The sequence below is a fragment of the Lactuca serriola genome, chromosome 8, assembly GCF_051521515.1.
Source record: "Lactuca serriola cultivar US96UC23 chromosome 8, Lser_US96UC23_V15, whole genome shotgun sequence".
Taxonomy (NCBI): Eukaryota; Viridiplantae; Streptophyta; class Magnoliopsida; order Asterales; family Asteraceae; genus Lactuca; species Lactuca serriola.
The window spans coordinates 60036609-60055649 of record NC_136415.1 but is presented as its reverse complement, the minus strand read 5'-3'; the positions used below and the strand labels follow the sequence as shown (position 1 = coordinate 60055649).

The 19041-nt window shown below is 35.4% G+C and overlaps 1 protein-coding gene across 2 annotated transcripts; it reads right to left on the bottom strand.

The window, feature by feature from the left end:
- Nucleotides 1–9777: 9777 nt before the first annotated feature.
- LOC145065740 (DEA(D/H)-box RNA helicase family protein) lies at nucleotides 9778–15767 on the bottom strand. Of its 2 annotated transcripts, XM_079012798.1 has the most exons (17): nucleotides 15195–15767; nucleotides 14692–14843; nucleotides 14271–14604; nucleotides 13807–13902; nucleotides 13474–13662; nucleotides 13221–13380; nucleotides 13001–13131; nucleotides 12486–12926; nucleotides 12212–12406; nucleotides 11919–12122; nucleotides 11753–11822; nucleotides 11531–11679; nucleotides 11161–11466; nucleotides 10993–11052; nucleotides 10745–10897; nucleotides 10555–10665; nucleotides 9778–10481 (listed from the first exon to the last, which is right to left on the bottom strand). In XM_079012798.1, the coding sequence occupies exons 1-17, from the start codon at nucleotides 15519–15521 to the stop codon at nucleotides 9999–10001; spliced, it is 3561 nt and encodes a 1186-aa protein (XP_078868924.1). In that variant the 5' UTR covers nucleotides 15522–15767; the 3' UTR covers nucleotides 9778–9998. The 2 variants fall into 2 exon arrangements, with proteins under 2 accessions (XP_078868924.1, XP_078868925.1); XM_079012799.1 differs by lacking the exons at nucleotides 14692–14843; nucleotides 15195–15767 and having other exon boundaries at nucleotides 13807–13892; nucleotides 14271–14410.
- Nucleotides 15768–19041: the final 3274 nt, after the last annotated feature.

The following is a 19041-nucleotide window of genomic DNA, read 5'->3' as shown; positions in this document are numbered from 1 at the left end:
ATCATGCCGGCTCCTTTCCTTTCGAAGAAGAAGTACCTGAAACCAAAACTGAAAACCATAAGAACGAATCTTAGTGAGTTCCCCCACCATACCACATACCATACAATAAACATACTATCCAGCATATCCGGGTGCTGGCCTCCCCTTTGGACCCTTTCAACCGGTAACCGCCTAGCATATTAAGGTGCTGGCCTACCCCTTCGGTCTCTTTCAACCGGTAACTGCCTAGCATATATGGGTGATGGCCTACCCCTTCAGTATCTTTCAACCATTTATGGGGACTATTTCACCCCTACCACTACCACATAACATCAAATCACATACTACCTAGCATATATGGGTGATGGCCTACCCCTTCGATCCTCTCGACCGGTTTCAGGGACTATTTCACCCCCTACTACTACCATGTGATAACATAGCATACAGAACATAAATCTCAACCGATAGTGACATACCAGAAAATTATCACAAGGACAATTCTCTCTACTATAACAATTACTAGTGGGTCGGCATTGGTGCCTTCGATCCACTCATATCGGGAAGGTAACTCACCTCAATTGTGTGCTGAAATCGTGCTCCTCGGATGACAAGTCCCTTAATTAGTTATTGGGTCCAAGTATAACTCTCTTATGGCCCAATTTCTAATTCATGTCCCAAGGCAAGGTCCCCAAGTCCATGCCCTAATGGGCCTTTTCCCCCAGGGCCCAATCCATAATTAATTTAAGGCCCAAGTCCATTACTTTAAGTTTTAAAGCCCAATAAGGCCCAAAAGGCCCAACACCATAAATCTCAGTCCTAGGCCCAGAGGTCTTACTCCACGGTTGTGACATCCCCAAAATCTCGGCCAGAAAAAACCGGTTTCATTTATGTTTTTTAAACATTTTCAGAGTAAATTCTTTTGATTTAAAAGAGTTGCGGAATTTGTTCCCAAAAACAAAACATGATAAAATAGATTTTTATCAAAACATTTCATAAAGAAATATAATTTCATTTCATAATCAAAAATCGGGATGTCATGTTCTGATACAGACCATAAAGCATAAACGATAACATTACAAGTCATTCAACAAATATATACATATACATACTTGTAAACAAAACAACTTGATGATTCATCCATCTTATGCCCTTGCGCCACTTCCTGTAATACAAATAAACTGAGTGGGTCAGGCTTGGGAGCTTGGTGAGCATATAGGGTTTTCAAACCACAATAAATAATTATATTTACTTTTACCAACCAACAATAACCCGATTACCCATTCCCGTTATTCTCACTTTACGTCCCTAAAACAACATCTATCTCAAAGGACCTAATCTAGGATTTTCATCGGGACGGACATTACTGCAGAGGGGCTTCCTCAACAATAAGTGTCCTAAAGGCAACCATGTGGGGGATAGAGTACACCAGTGAACACATTGTTCACAACACCTACAGGTTATGAGCCTGCTAGCGTTCCACAGGACTGTCTAGAAAGAGTTTGTGGTAGTTATCCATACTCTGTTGAATAACTAGATCAACAACAACAACAAGGCCTCTCATCTGTTTATCACACATCAATTATCTACCCATGTTCTACCCAACATATTAGTAGATAAAAATATATATTTTTATGCATAGTTTAAAACCTGTATAGCATTCTCATTCAATACATATTCCAAACAACAGATGAGACACATACACATAACACGTATTTCATAGAGAATAAATCATATCTATGAGATAGAAGAAAATGAATATACATTCACACATATAACAACAAAATATACACACAACACATATTTCATATAAAATACTTCATAATTATGCATTAGAAGAAAGTGACTACACACTCACCTGATCAGAAGATGATCGGACAGCACTACGACTTGTGGAAGTAGTATTCTTCGGTAGATCTGGAAGATCTTTACAAAAACCGCTCCTCGCGGGCAGAGCTTCGGCTCGGGAATCTCACTTCTCGGGATCTTCGGGACTTCGTAACTTGCTTCGGGACTCGGGAATGATATCGGGGCTTCGGGATATAATTGGCACGCAAACCAAGGAAAAAACTAGAGAGAAAGAAAAAAATGGTTGATCTCGGTTTCTATTTAAAGGGTGCTGGGTCTGGGATTACGTTGGGCGTACTCAGTACACCGGGCGTAATCTTGGTTACATTGGGCGTACTTTGACGTCACTGCATGCGTCACTTAGTGGCACTCGAGTATTAGTCAAGCAACTTGCACTCATCCGAGTACAGGGCGTACTCAAATTACGCTCGGTGTAATTTGACTCGTCAAACTTCTAAATTGCGTAACTTTCGCATACGAGCTCTGTTTTCAACGTTCTTTATATCCACGAGTAGATCAGACCATACTCTATAACTTTCATTTAGACTCCGTCGGCTAATTTTGACTTTATTTTTATTATTTATTTTTAGTAGGCCGGGACAGAAAAACTTCGTTAGAAATTCATAACTTCTTTGTCTGACGTTTGTTTTCGTCTGTCTTTCTATCGTTGCACTACTATCGACGAGATCTTCGATTCTCATTTAGAAAGTTTTGGCTAAAACTCGCTCGATCTTAATTCGAACTTTTGGATTGTCTACTGCTAAGCTGAAACTTCAAAAAATCATAACTTCCTCATACGAAGTCAGATTAAGGCGTTCTTTTTATGCACGCTCTCGGTTCAACATTATCTACGTCTTTCGTGTTGATCACTAAGCCTAAATATCACTCCTTCATAAATTCACTATTTACGTCACGCTGTGCCACACCGATTTTGTCGCGAAACTTCGACAGATCATAATTTCTTCGTTATAACTCGAATTTCAGCATTCTTTATATTTTCGGAAACCTCGTCTCAACCACTACATCTTCGTGCATTGATATCGGGTTTATATAACATTTCATTTTTATGCTTATTTTTATTCTTGATTAAATCAAATCACATAATTAAGCATATAAGTATAAAGCACATAATTCGCAAATAATACATTCTTATTATTTCAAATGGGTTACAAAGGTTAACCTAGACTATTACATTGCTAAAAATGGCAAGCCCAGAAACACGGGCGTTACAACGGTGGACCATAAGGCCCAACATATTCAAGCCTAATCTTCTAAGGCCCAAAAACCCATGTTAACCATTTTGTATGCGTACATGCGACGTACCTGGCACATACGCCCGTCGTATGTTGGCCTTGACCAGAAGTAGGAAACTGACCTGGAACGCGCAGCATACTAGGGGGTACGCCCAGCGTTCATGCCAGTCACCCTAAAATTCTTCTTTTGACTTAATCCATTAAGTCCCAATGTCCAGAACATAGATCTAGGCTCCTAACAACATCCTAAACCATAAAGTTACAAACTTTATGCCTTTGCATGCATGGATCGGGATTAAGACACACATTAAGTCCATAAGCTCACTTAATGGCCATCTAGCACTTGCATGGTTGGAGCTAAACCATCAAGATTTGATTTTTATGGTTCTAAATGCTTCCAAGAGCTCAAAAGGATAGCTTTTATGGACATATTCTTCCAAAACTCAAAGGACCTCAAGTATAGGACCAAAATGTGACATAAAACAACCTAAAACCAAATCTAAGCATGCATTAGCCAAGTTGAAAGCTTTATACCTCCAATGGGACGAAAATGATGCCAAACTTATGGATCTACAAGCCCTTTCTAAGCTCTTGCTCCTTCTTCAAACTCCTTTTTCTTCAAAACCACCAAAATTACACCAAAAACTCAAAGTAAGCTCCAACATACAAACAAGAGGGTTAGGGTTCGATTTGGGCACTGAGAGGACAAGAGAGGCTGAGAGGATAAGGGTTTTGGAGGTTATGATTTGTTTAAATAGGGTGCAAACCCTAAAGTTTAGGTTTTGCATTTGGTCACTCTACGCCCAGCGTACGCATGGGGCTCCCCCGATTCACGCCTCATATGTGTACGCCCTGTACGCCCAGTGTACGCTCCGCCCCAAAATTCCAAGAGTCTAATAATTACAACTTGAATAAAAACAATACAATACCTTATAAAACCCAAACGTTACATAAATCCATGACCAAACTAGATCTAGCATGAAAGAACACCGAGATGGGAACTTTATACCTTCTGGAGGTGGACTATGAGGTGCAAAATTTGGATCTAAAAAGCTTGGAACTCCTAAATGCTTCTCCAATTATCTCCTCCTTCAAAGATACACACAAGAACACTCTAAGGCCTCAAAACTCTCACAAGGTGGCTTCGAGATGACTGAATAAGAGGATGGAGGTTGAGCATGGAGAGGCCCTCGAGGAATTAAAGCCTTTAAATACGGCTCACAACCCCAAGAATTAGGTTTTTGGTGTTGTGCACCTACGCTCAGTGTAAATCAACCTACGCTCAGCGTAGGTCATTATGGTTGTGTTTGGCGCGCTACAACTAGCTAATAACCTAGCTTATTTTTTGAGCTTTTTTAAGTTGTCATGTTTGGCAAGTCAAAAAGTAGCTTATAAGCTAGCTTTTTAAGAGCTTTTAAAAAAAATCAAATATACTCCTTAATTAATTATAGAAACACATTTTTTAAATGTTCTTTTATGTCATTTTATATGTTTCAGCTAGCTTTTCAGCTAGTTTTACGAAACACCATTTTTTATCATCTAGCTTTTTATTTAACAGCTAGGTTTTTAGCTAGTACGCCAAACATAACCTAATCCCCTGCATGAAATCTTCCACCTATGCTCAGTGTAGGGGACTATCCTATGCTCAACATAGGACAAAAAATGCAACAAAAGAAAACTTTAACCTTAGAGAATCATACCAGTGAATACAGATGTTACATCTATCCCTCTAGATCTCCATGCATGGTATCTGCTTTGTTGCACCTAGATCGTTTATCTCGAACTCACTTTTCAAGAAAGCTTTCAAGTCATTAATTTTTATCAATGTTTTTAGTTGGAAGTAGCATGTCATCCACATATAGAAACAAAGTAAGTTCATCAATAGTAACACATGACTTTCCTTGGAATCAAGGATCCTTCCGGTTAAGATATATAAATCTCCACTTATAAACTACCATGTAAGAATGCAATTTTTACATCAACCTACTCAAGCTCCAAATTAAATGCACTCACTATGGCCAATAGAACCCAAATCATTTTTTATTTCACAATAGGAGAGAAAACTTTATGATGGTAAATCTCTTTTCACCTTTGCCACCATCCTTGCATTGGCCCATGCTAATTCAACTCCAAAAATCCTTTTTTTTTTCTTTTTAAAGACCTATTTGCATCCCACTTGTTTTGATCCCTTTGGTATTGGTAATAGATCTCATGTTTCATTCTTCTTTAGTGATTTCATTTCCTCATACATTGTCACTAACCATTATGATGCTAAAAAACCTGTGAAAAACCCTACGCGTCCGACGATTTCGGAAGCTTCCCGGCAGGATCAAACGTCGGTCGACAGATCGTGAAATCTTTCTGGTTTGGCTCATTCTTTTTTGTTTCATTTTCCTGGTAGGGTTTCTCTATAGTCTTTTTCGATTCTTCATTCTGGATTGTTCGGATGAGTCATAAGGAAACGTGGGATTGGAAAATTGTCAATAAAAATAAGGGTGGGTGGAATGTCGATAAGGTTTCTACACCTTTCATTCTCACCAATTTTCCTCCTGGTTTGGATAATAAGCAACTTTGGTCCATTTGTGAAAAGTATGGGAGGGTTTTGGATGTTTATATTTCCCGAAAGTTGTCCTAGTTTGGGAAACAGTTTATGTTTGTTAGATTTCTTAAAGTGCAAGACGAGAAACGGCTTGAATTGACGCTTCATGATCTGTGGATTGACAGTCATCATGTTTTTGTTTCTTTGGCCAAGTTTGGAAAGGAGAACACTCGTGTGCATGGGGAGTCACAGTTACATGTACATACTGTTGGTGGGGGTAATAATAATTCTCAAAAGGTGACTTATGCTAATGCTATGAAGGGTTTATATGGAGTTTGAATCAGATATGGTGTGTACTGAGTTTGAGAAGTCTTCTTTTTTGTTCGTGTTGTGTTCTCTAATTGCGGGCCTATGGTTAATGGGTTTAAAGTCTTAGAGAGGGTTGTTTGGATTGAAATTCTTGTCTAACCATGTTGTGCATGGAACGATGGTGAAATGAATAAGGTGGCAGTAATTTGGGGTGAAGTCTGTTTCTTGGATGATGATAATCAAGCTCCATTGGCGATTAAAAGAGTTTGTATTAAAACAACTAAACCTTCATTAATTCATGATAAATTGTCTCTGGTGGTACAAGGAATTCTGTATGATGTGGTGTTTAGAGAATTGTCAAATTGGGAACCTGATATTTCATGTAATGAAGAAGCACTAGATTGTGATCTACCTTCTCTCTCGGGTGATTCGGAAAAAAGGTGTTAATGGTTTTGATGATGTTGTAGCTGAAGAAGAAGGGGAAATGACACATAAAGGTAAAGTTAAGTCTATTGATATGGAGAATGATAATTCATTTGGCATTGAGCAGGATTCTATTAGTAACAGGGGGGCAAGTTTTGTGGACCGCAAAGGCCGATTTTTTCAAACAGATTCGTTAAAATTTGATGCCAACAGGAGGGTGTTCAATTCGGTGCCAGTAGATGTTCCTATGGCTGGTCCAGTATATGTTGATGTTGAGGTTCTGGAATATTTCTGGCTGTTTCGATTGCTACAGTGGCAGGTCCTACGATGGAGGTTGTTCAAGGGTTGGGTGATGATAATGTCTTGGCTGAGTCTCTTTCACAGCCACCTGGTTTCAGACGTGATGCTGAGTTGGATCTTGGGACTAGTAAAATGAAGTCTAATTCTGCTAGTTCTCATGGTTCTTCGAGATTGTTGAAAAAATGAGTCTCGTCTAATATTGAAGATATTTTGGATATCATGAAATAGTATGTTGAAATGGGAAGGTTGCTTGGTTATGATATGGAGGGTAACAAAGATAAGGTGAAACAAATTTTGGCTAGTATTGGTGTGATTCAGGTTGTTTAATGAATTGCATGTCTTTGAATATATGTAGCACCCGTTCTTGTCATAAAAGGAATTGGGTGAAGTCTTTGTGTGTTCAAAATGGTGTGTCGTTTTTGGGGTTACAAGAAACTAGAATAACTCAGTTGGATCTCTTCAAAGTTAGAAGTATGTGGGGGAATTGTAATTTTGATTTTGCTTTTAGTAGTGCTCGTGGGAGATCGGTGGTATTTTATCGATTTGGGATCCTAAGGTGTTTAAAAAATAGCATTGTTTGTACCAACAATGTTGTTATTGTTCGAGGTATCTGGGTGCCATTTAATATGGAATGTTGTATGGTGAATGTTTATGCTCCTCAAGATGTTATAGAGAAACGATTGTTGTGGAATTATATTTCTTCTTTTATTAGCAGATATGGGGGTAATTATGTTATTTTTGGTGATTTTAATATGGTTAGAAGTGCTGAGGAGAGGTTTGGATCCATTTTATGTTCATCTTCTGCTGGTGATTTTTAATGGTTTTATAGATGTTGTGGGGGTTGTGGTGTGCTTATGATTGGGAAGAAATTTACTATGGTTGACTTTTCTAATGTCAAGCTTAGTAAATTAGATCGGGTTTTGGTGTCTGAGGGTATTTATGATCGGTTTCGGGGTTTACAGGTGGCAGTGTTAGATCGGTTGTGGTCTCGTCATTGTCCTATTTTGCTACATGAAGCTAAGGTTGCTTATGGTCCTCCTCCTTTTAGATTCTTTAATTCGTGGATGTTGTTGGATGGTTTTGATGAGGTGATTCGAGCAAGTGCTTCAGAGTTTGTGGTGAATCAAAGCTGGAGTAAATTTGTTGTGTTCAAAAATAAGCTTAAGTTTATTAAGAGTTGGATTCGAGAGTTGCATGTCCAGGCTAAGGAGATCCGTGAGCATCACAATGCTGATTTGAAGTCTCGGTTACATGATATTGGTAATTGTATTGATAGTGGCGATATCTCTGTTGATTTATGTAATGAAAGAAAACAGGTTCTTAGGTCTTTGGCTTCTATTGAAACACAGGACGTGTCGGATGTGGTCCAGAAAGCTAAGGTGAAATGGTTTATTGAAGATGATGAGAATACTAGCTTTTTACATGGTATGTTGAAAAAAAAATGTCAGATGTTAGTTCATGGGCTCTCGGTTAATGGGGAGTGGGTTACGGATCCGATGGCAGTAAAAAAAGAATTTTTTTTTATTTTTACTCTTCTAAGTTTCAAGCGTTTAAAGGTATTTGGATGGCGGAGAAAAGTAATCGATTTTCTACTATTATATCGAAGAATGCTTTGGGATTAGAGAGGCCTTTTACTGTATAAGAGATTATGGAGGCGATTTGGGATTCTGATGGGGATAGAGCCCCAAGTCCGGATGGCTTTTCCTTTCAGTTTCTTAAACACTATTGGGATATCTTGGGTGATGATGTGATTGCGTTTGTGCAGGAATTTTTTTATAAACCTATTATTCTGGTGGGTTGTAATTCCTCATTCATTACTCTTATCCCCAAGGTTGAGAACTCGTTACTTGTGAAGGATTTCCGACCTATTAGACTTATTGGGATGCAATCCAAGATTATTGCTAAACTTTTAGCAAAATGCTTGGCGGTGGTGCGTCCTGATGTTATTAGTGTGGAGCAGTCGGCTTTTCTTAAAGGTCGACAAATTTTACATGGGCCCCTTATTGTTAGTGAGATGGTTTCTTAGGGAAAAATAAAAATAAGAAATTTCTTATTTTTAAAGTTGATTTTGAGAAAGCTTATGATTCTGATAGTTGGGACTAATCAATATTTGTCAAACGTTGATAAAAGTTGACTTGTTTTTTTATTACTTCACTAGGTGTGAGACCCATGTCTTACATGGGTTTATTTAAAAAAAAATATATAAAATTTTAACAATTTGAAAGTTTAAATTTATAAGAAAAATAAGAAATTTTTTGAATTATTAAAATTAATGAGGCTTTAATGTATTAGATACATTACATATATAAACTCTTTCTAATAAATACGTTACATATATATTTACCTTACATATTAAATGTGGAATTTTAATTTAATAAAATGACAAGTGGAAAATAGAAAATTTAAAAATGTTAGAAAATGTCATGTGTCCAAATGAAGGAGAAGATGACATATGGCAAAAAAAAAAGGATATCAGAAAATCCCTTTTCAAAACACATATCCAAGCATCTTCAAATAAAAAGCAAAATAGTTAAAAAAGTGAAAAATGAAAAATGAAAGCATATGATAGACATGTGAAATTGATAATAATGAGTTGGGAGTTTCCAAATTCTTACATATAGGACCACAAAGTTCTTGCCATATTTACAATGGTCCCATCCCATTTGACCCCAATACGGCAATACCCATGTGGTCAAAAGGATCTTCAACACTTATTAATTTACTCTTTTTCTCCTCAAATTTTGTCCCCAAGATTAATAAAGACGACCAAAAGTACCACTATACATTTTTGTTTCACTCTATGCTCCTAATGCTACTATGTTAGTATGTGGGGATAAGTTTCAGAAAATGAGAGCTCATAGCTCTCATCTTTCATTAAAAGAGTGGTCCAAATTCACCCCATAATTGACAATTGAGATTTGAGTTTGTGTTTGTTTGTCATTTGGTCTCATAGATAAGAGGCATATTATCTTTCAATCATAAGTTTCAAACTTTATGGTTTTAATTGGTTTCCTATATTGTTTTAGCTATATACATAACTTAATCTGTTTGGTAACCTCTAAAATACAACCTTTCTGAATCAGTTATCGCATCTAAACAAATCAAAAACCTTTCTGAAACAGTTACGACTAATAAAACTAGTACAAGTCATTGATTATTAGGTAACCGGTTTACACATGGTCTCCTCAAAAATTCTTTACATTATATTATATACAACAATACATCATATTCCTAATCAAAAACTAACCAACCGATTCCAATATAATTTCAAGATGATCAAAAATCAATCAAACAAATCACAGCCGTCCAATTCCAAATCATCAATTTCAACAGCTCAAAAGTCAAAAACACTAGTTGTGGTTTGTCTTGCTTTTCTTAAGCATTGACGCGTGGGTCCCACCAATGAGATGATCTATAGCCTCGGCTGCAGCATCTTTTTCAGCTTGTTTCTTGTTGTGACAAGGGTGGCCTGTAATCTGCAAGCCATTGAATTCACAAACTGACCTAAACTGGTTGTTTGGCAGCTGGCTTGTTCGGTAGATTGGGGCAGGGTACCCTGCCCGGGTCAGCAGTGTCTGGAGCTGACTTTTCGAATTGTCGCCACCTGGACCACTTTCCACCCTGGACACTGGCGGCAGGTGTGGCGGTTGTGTTTGTGGTTGTTGTTGTGGTGGTGGTGGTGGAGGTACAGACGCGATGTATGGTTTTGAATTGTTGTATAAAACCTGGCGGTTGAATACGAATCTGCCAATGGATTGATCTTCTGGGAGGAGTAAGCGCACGGCGGATAAAAGCTCGTGGTGTGTGTGTAAATCCAATTTGGGATTCAATAGCTGACATAAAAATTTGTTGACAAAAGTCAATTGTTGGAGGACTAAAAGTGAAAAATAATGATTTATTACTTACTTTATACTGGAATAACTCATCGAGCTCTTTTCTTAAGTTGAGATACATTTCAGCCAATGAAGGTTCCATGAAGAACTCCAAGTATCCTCCCAACATTTTCAAGTGCCCATCCTGTTTCATATCATGGAATGGAATGGAATCGTAAAGGAATGGAATGGACAATGGAATGGAAAGGTAATGGTAAACTTACTATATCGCCTTTTGAGATGCTTCCACCGAACAGTAGCAGGACGGAATCGGAAACAGCAGTTGTATCTCGGAGAAAAACAGAGTTCACTTTGATCTTTTCATTAAAGACCAACCACGGGAATGGAATTCTCAAATCCCGGGAATTAACCGAGTTCTATAGCAATCAAAAAAAAAATATCAGATGAAAAAAAAAACAAAGATTAAAAAAAAAAAAAAAAAAATTATTAGAATTTAGATAAACGAACTTACCGAGTGTAAAAGCACCTGACCATCCTCCATGGTTTTCAGCGAGAACGATTTTTCATTATGCTGATGTCAGCAAAAGTGAAGTCAACATGAGTGTTATTACTTATAAGGAAATTAAATTTGTTGTTTAAAAAAAAAAAAAAAAAAAAAAAAAAAAAAAAAAAAACTTACGACAATGGAGGAAATTCCGGGATACAAGCCGTAGCAGATGATTGCGCGAATGAGATTTTCGTCATAACTCCAAGCATTGAAAATGACCATATTGCCATCGACAAGACCAGTATCTTTAAGCAAAGATAAAAACTCCCTTCTCAAAGAATCAATAGCTTTCATGGACTGAGCAGACAGAAAATTCTTCCAACAATATTCATACCCACCAAGTGCATGTTCAGCCACTTTCCAACCCTCATACGCCCTCACAAGGGCAAAATGGTCACTATGATCTCGCGAAAATTGCGCTTTCGCCGCCTCCGCCAGCTGTACAAAAACACCCGTTATTTTCATAAAATATAATAAATCATTATTATAAAAATTGACTTACTTCTTTTTTATCTAAAGGTGCTAAAAAAGGATCTCTGACACTAAGTCCAGCAACAACTGTGAGTATTGGATCAAGGCAATTAAGAATTGCTCCCAAAATCAACATTTTTCCAAGTTTCGGCTCCACAGGAAGCATTGTCAAATAACGACCTATAAAATGTAGGTTTCCAAAAGTTATTATAAAAGTTTTGGAATATAAAAAATAAAAAAAATAAACATATACCGAGCACAGTTAGATCTTCATTCTCATCTAAAGCACCAATAATCTTGAGATACTCAATGGCATTTTGAACCTATGAATGGAAAATAATAAGTATGGTGTATTTTTTTATAGCATTGTAATTATTATATATAGATAAATCCATTGAAAAATGAGGAAGAGAAATTACTGCTAATAACTCGGGTGATTGTAGAGCTTTAGATAAGAATTCAGAAATACTTCCAAGTTTTAAAGTTTTTATTTGAAGACAAAGTGACTGAAGAGGTGTTCTCAGTATTTCAGGCAACTGATATTCTGCAAAAGCATTGAAGACACATCGAGGGTATAAATGGTAACATTCTCCTGGCTGAACACGCCCTGCTCGACCTCGCCTCTGTTAAATCATATCAAGAACAATATAATAATCAGAAAAATAAAAAAATAAAAAAATTACCAAAATACCCTTTTTCCCAAGAAACTCACTTGTTTAGCAGAAACTTTTGATATCCAAGCAGGAAGGAGACAAGGGGTATTATTCAAAGCATCATATGATGTTTCTTTAGCTTTTCCACAATCAATAACAAAAACAACATCATCTATTGTGATACTTGTTTCAGCCATATTTGTAGCCAAAACTATCTTTCTCACCCCATTTTCTGGCTTTTCAAATATTTGTCTCTACATCAAGAAGATTAAAAATAAATAAATAAAGATTAAAAAAGTTTTTAGTTTTTTTTTTAATGATATTAGTTTCTACCTGTTCTGAGCTGGCCATAGAGCCATGACATGCAAGCAACAAAACTCGATTTGCATCCCCCAAAAGATGATTTGCTTGTAACTTTTCCTTCAAAGAGCTTATGTCATCCCACCCAGTCATAAATACCAAAACTGCCCCTGGCTTTTCACTCCCACATATACTCAATAGCAGAAACTCAATGAGATTGAATCCCATGCAATCAGGGTTCCAACATGACATAGAATCCCGTGTTTGTGGACTATAGCCTCTAAAGTCAGCATATCCAAGTGCCTCCTCAACAGCTGAAGCAATTTGACTTTTCCTTTTTCTTATAAATTGTTTATTTGATTTCCATGTTCTTTCTTGACCATAATCATCGATTTGATTCTCTGCTGTCAATCTGTATCCAGTTGTTTCCAGAACATCTTCAAGAAAATAGGAATGCACAGGGTGCGTAAAACCCTACAACATTTCAAAAAACTAATGAGATAAATAATTAAACATGGATAAAAATTAATAAAAAACAAAAACATTACCGGAATCTGAACCACTGGAACACCACCAAAGTAGGTTGAAAAAAGATTTGCATCCAATGTTGCACTCATCAAAACAAGCCTTAATTCTGGCCTTCTAGGAAGTAATTCTTTCAAAACAATAAGCAGAAAATCTGAAAACAAGAAAGAACTTTAATTATTTTTTACATATATATTTAACCATAATAGTACTATTATGGTTAAATATATAAACATTAATTACCTTCATTCATGCCACGTTCATGAATCTCATCTACAATAACATGAGTAACATCTTTCAAGTTTCTATCAACAAGTAATCTTCTCAACAAGATTCCTGTAGTGCAAAACAGAAGTCGGGTGTCTCTTCCTTTTATACCCTCTAACCGAACTTTATATCCAACCTTTAAGAAGAAAGAAAAAGGTTTAAATTTAATAAAGCTATGAGAAAGTCAATGGAAGTCAAAGATTCTTGGGGTAAATAAAGTATTGCTTACAGTTCCACCCAATTTTTCGCCTCTCTCTGTGGCAATTCTTTCTGAAACAGACATGGTGGAAATACGTCTAGGTTGAGTGCATATGATACTACATGTGGCCCCACGAAAAGAATCAATCTCTGATTCTAGAATAAACTGAGGAATCTGTGTTGTTTTCCCACAACCGGTTTCACCTGAGATGATAACAACCTATAAAGAAAAATGTATATTATTTGAATATGCATAAAAGCTTGACTTTACAATGAAGTTAAAGTTAGAAGCTTCAAGAACAACTTTGATGATAAAAATGGATGTGAAAACATCAAAAACTATGAAAGAAAGTGTATGAAATACCTGATTCTGTGAAATGGCATTTAATATTGTATTTCTCTCTTTGTAAGCAGGGAGATTTTTACGAAGCTGTTGCATCCTCCAACCATCTGAAGATTCCTATAATAAATGAACATTTGTCATAATAGTATTTGTACTATTATTTTACTTACATATTCAATTCTTTAGATTTACAAAATAACAAAGTGCATAAGCATAACATTACCAAATGCTATCAACAAATAACTATGAATGATAATAACTGGAGAAACAATGTAGAAGATAAATAGAACTTTGAATCGTTAATTATTAACATTTAACATTAGTCAACTGACAAAGGATTTACACAGTTAGAGGTTTGCAATATCTTCTTTCCCATTTTATATGTTTCTTATGCTATGAATTCCCACATAATAATAATAATAATAATAATAATATACTACATAACAGGTTTAAAATCAGTTCTTGATTAGTTTTAAGAATTGAACCTGCCAAGCTTGTTGTTCAGCCTGCAGTTGCACACTCCTCCTCCAAAGGAGTTTCTCAATGGCAGCCTTGCCTTGTGATGACAACTCTGGTAGCTCAAAGAAACCTTCATCACTACCAATGTTACCATTGCTATTTGTCTTTGAAATCAAATCATCTTGAGACCCTTTCATACTTTCAGCCTTAAAAGAAAGATATTCTTTCAAATGAGCATCAACTCTCTTTTGCAACCCCTCAGGCAAGGCCACCTCCCTCTGAGGGCGTTTATCATCAAGATCAAATCGGTAGTTTGGCAATGGAACCTTGCTAATGACAAGCACTTTGGCATACAAATGGCTGTCAAGATTTAGAGGAAAAAGGTTATTTTGGTCAATAATATATATAAGTAGGCATGTGTGCTAACTCTTGAAATGATGATAGTACCTGTGCAAACCCATGCTAGTTGCGAGGGCTGATATTTGTTCATAGTCACGCCTGTCTTTTTTTTCCCTTGAAACCAGTTCTTGTTTATCCTTGCTGTTTATTAGTGTTGTTAGCTTCCACTTCCAAGATTCTATATCAGATGTGTAAGCACCCTGGAAATGTATAAAGAATATTAAAATACAACAGCAAGTTTTATGATTGATTCCTGACAAAAAAAAGAGACCATGTTGATATTTTCTATGATTTCTTGCAAGTTTTATCATTGATTCTTCCTATGATTACTTAAAAATGCACGCAGTGGTGCTTGTCCTGACAATTTTACGAACCATAGCGCTGAGTATCACTTATAAGAAAACAATGATCGAAGTGAACTGAGGAGGAAGCATGTTACTAAACACTTACGTTATTCTTGTCATGAACTTGGTTAAATAACTTCAATTATATTCTTTACTACAAAAACTAAAATTCCTAATTTACAAGGAATGTAGTTAAATAAAACTCACAGGATGGAAAGAGAAATCGAATTCGCGACGGGGGCCTTCTTGAGAGACGGCAACGGCCTGAGATTTTATAATTTGGTGAGGAGGCAAGTAAGGATAAGGGACTGTAAACCTATTGTTAATATTGCTCTGAGATGAACTAACAAAAGAGGTTTTGTTGTCAAGAACAGCATGGGGAGTAGATGAGATATCGGGTAGAGGGGCAGGGACAGGGACAGGGACAGGGGCAGGGGCAGGGGCAGGGGCAGAGGTAGTGACGACGGAGCGAAGGCGATGGTGCGGAGGCACGTACACGGAGCCGGACGAAGACGGACGCGGTATGTCCTTCATCGCCGTAAACGGTGGTGGTGTGAGGTTTTATCAAGGGCTTTAGGGCACGAAAGATAGTGGTGAAAAGCGATTTACATACACAAGAAGGCTAATTAGCCACCGCACCAGGATGGTGGTATGTTGTCAGTAAAACGGCGGCGGTGGCGACGGGGACGGTGAAAATGGTGGTGGATTGCTAGAAAGGGTTTGGTTTGTACCAAATAAATTTCAGATGCAGTCCTGAGCATATACCAATAATAACATATTATTATTTGAGAACTGAAAGAAAGAGTTGTTCTTTTTTTTATCATTAAAAGGACATGATTATTGTTAAAGTATTTTATAGAATAAAATCATAAAATGCTTTCGAATGTAATAATATATTGTTGTTAGGGTTATCTGAAGGAAAAAAAAAATAATACAATAAAAGTCCTAAATTTGGTCGAAAATATCAATTTTACCCTATCATAGATTTTTGATTTGATTATGTTGCAAACTTATTATTTTTTTGTCGGTTTTGTTATTTTTACTTGTAATATTAGATTTCAGGTTACCATAAAATATTATTTATAAAAAAAACACTTAAGATTATAAACATATAAAATATAAATAAATATTCAAATTTTAATAAAACTAAATAGTTTTTTATAATTTAAATATCAAAAATTTGTATCAAATGTGGATTGACATCTATTGTATGGACGTGTGGATAATGTTATTCTGTGAGAATTACAAAGAAAATATGTTATTTAATAATATGAAAACGTTCAATCTTATATAATTATTTTAATATCTAAGCATTTTCACTTATTAAAACGTCTATAAGGTTATTATACACTTTTTTTAATTATTCTCATTTTGTCATAATGTTATCAGGATGTTTATTGAGTAGTATTCTGTAAGAATTAAAATAAATAAAAAACAATGAATAAGAACAAAAATGAATTAGAATTGATGAGAATCCATTAAAATAACAATAGTTATGTGAGATTAAATGTATTCACATTACTAAACAACATATTATCTTAGTAATTTTCATAAAATAGCATTATCTACACGTTCACACAATAGTTGTCCACCCACATTATAACCTAGCCCTATATATATATATATATATATATATATATATATATATATATATATATATAGAGAGAGAGAGACAGAGACAAAGATAGAGAGTTAGGTTCAAGTATTCTAACTAATTATTGTGCGGATGTGTGGACAATGTTATTCTATGAGAATTACTAAGAGAATAAGTTGTTTAGCAATGCGAATACGTTCAACATTATAAAAATATGGTCATTTTCATGCATTCTCGCTAATTATTATTTATTTTTGTTCTCACACATCGTTTTTCACTCATTTTCATTGTTACAGAATACGACTCAATAAACATTCTGACAGAAATGAGAATAATAATAATAAGTGTATAATAACCTTATAGACAATTTAATTAGTGAGAATGTTTGTTAATGACAATATTTATGTAAGATTGAACGTATTTATATCATCAAACAACATATTTTATTTATCACTCTCAAAGAGTAGCATTGTTGATACGTCCGCACAATAATTAGTTAGAACAAAATAACCTAAACTTTTATATATATATATATATATATATATATATATATATATATATATATATATATATATATATTAAAGAAATCAAACCTTATGAATAGCGAACGTAATGCCTTTTTAACGTATTTGGTCTACATCTTTAACTATTTTCATATGTTGTCCTTTCTTTTTAGAGTTTTCACAATTGGCCCATTTCTTTTTTCCAAATACATTATGTTCCCTCTAATATCATAAGTTGTTCAATTTGACTGGTCAAAGGTTGGATACGTGTCTTGGACACGCGTTTTTTCCTGTGCTCTTGTGGTTTATCCTTTAACCTGTTTTTCTCTCCCTATTCCACCTGTTTCCCACCACCTGTTGGTCGATCGCTTTACGAACACTACGACTCCTAATTGCATGGAAATAATGTCACCACATAGTGACTATGATCACCTCTAAAATTGTTTTATGAGTCATGGATACATACAACGAATCCAAAAAACCACGTATCACGGATAAAAATAAGATTAGACAAACATATATCACACCAACGACTTATATTGAGAAGAATTTGGGACGTCACTTAACACTCGATAAGCACATGTCGAATATCTTTTTATAGAGTTGTTATAAATCGGGCATAAGGTACGAGGAATGTCAATACCACAGCTAGACAAGTTTGTTTTGGTAGGAAAACGGTCCAAGACAGCAGCTCACTATCGAAATATATTAACCTTACTAAGTTTATTTCATTTGGTCTTTATATGAAGTGATGTCACTTTGAGAATCCTTAATAACATATTCCAAACCATTATTAAGATTTATAATCTTAAGGGTTTCTTTGAGAAATATTTGTAAACTTAAGGGTTTTTTTGCAAATAATATTTCATGGTAACCTGAAAACTTATTATAACAGGTAAAAAGGGAAAACCTGACAAAAAATGGCAAGTTTGCGGTATAAACGAAGCAAAAATCCGCTAGACGGTAAATCCAACATCCGCCAAACTTAAGGTTTTTGATGGCATTATCCCAAAAAAATTGACCATATCATATCGGATTTGACTAACTATTTTGTTACTCAAATAAATGAGCAATGAGTCTAGAAACGTAATGTTCCGGACTATACTAAAATCATGTTGGATAATTTAGGTTTTGATATGATATGAATCTTTTTTTTACATGTATTAGACTTAAATTGTCCATTCGTTATTTCAAATATATCAAAAAAAATAATTAGTTTGATGTTGAAATCATAAGTATATATAACAACTAATCATAAATACATGTAAGTTAGAAATTTTTGTGTTGTAAGCAATTAGTTTTTAGTTAGAAAGACTTTTAAGTTGATTCAAGTAACCAAGTTGATTTAAGTGAAGAAGTTGAGATTTGAGGGGATCACGTTCGCTACACCCAAGGCTCAAGTGGAAGAGGCAAGTGGTGAAATAGAAGTTGATTCAAGTAAAGAATTTGAGATAATTGATGAAGATATGAGCTGGGAATTAGAGAAACCAACAATGGTCAAGATGGAGCGAGATGAGAAGAATAGTACAAGGGTGAAAAAGCAATGCAAAGGAGTTACGTGTAAAGATGAAGAAATGCTAATCAAAAGAAGAAAGAAAATTCGAAAAAAGCATACATTCGAAGAGTTCAATCATACAAGCGTAAGTGGAAAGAGCAAAATATGAAAAGGGAGATCTCACTCCCAACCGCAACAACCTTTCTCTGGAGGCAACCTGATGTTTAAGAGTTTGCATTTTATTTTCCTTTTTTACTTCTTTTTAGTTTATATTTTTAGTTTAACCGAATAATCATGTGTTTCTCTAATCTTTTGATTTTCTTTTTGTAGTTTTGAAAGGAAGAAGTGAAGGAGCTTAATTGATAAAGAAGCCGAGAGATTTTTGGAAGAATAAAATTAAAGACCAAGTTTTTAAATAAGTGTGAGTTTCCTCTTGAGGAAAATATTAGTTTTGAAAAAAGT

Excerpts from the sequence above, each read along its gene's own strand:
- LOC145065740 (XM_079012798.1), bottom strand. The coding sequence starts at position 15,521 with ATGAAGGACATACCGCGTCCGTCTTCGTCCGGCTCCGTGTACGTGCCT. Across the intron at positions 13,903-14,270 it reads CTGAACAACAAGCTTGGCAG|GAATCTTCAGATGGTTGGAG; the intron begins GTTCAATTCTTA and ends CATTTATTATAG. Across the intron at positions 12,927-13,000 it reads TTCCAGTGGTTCAGATTCCG|GGTTTTACGCACCCTGTGCA; the intron begins GTAATGTTTTTG and ends GAAATGTTGTAG.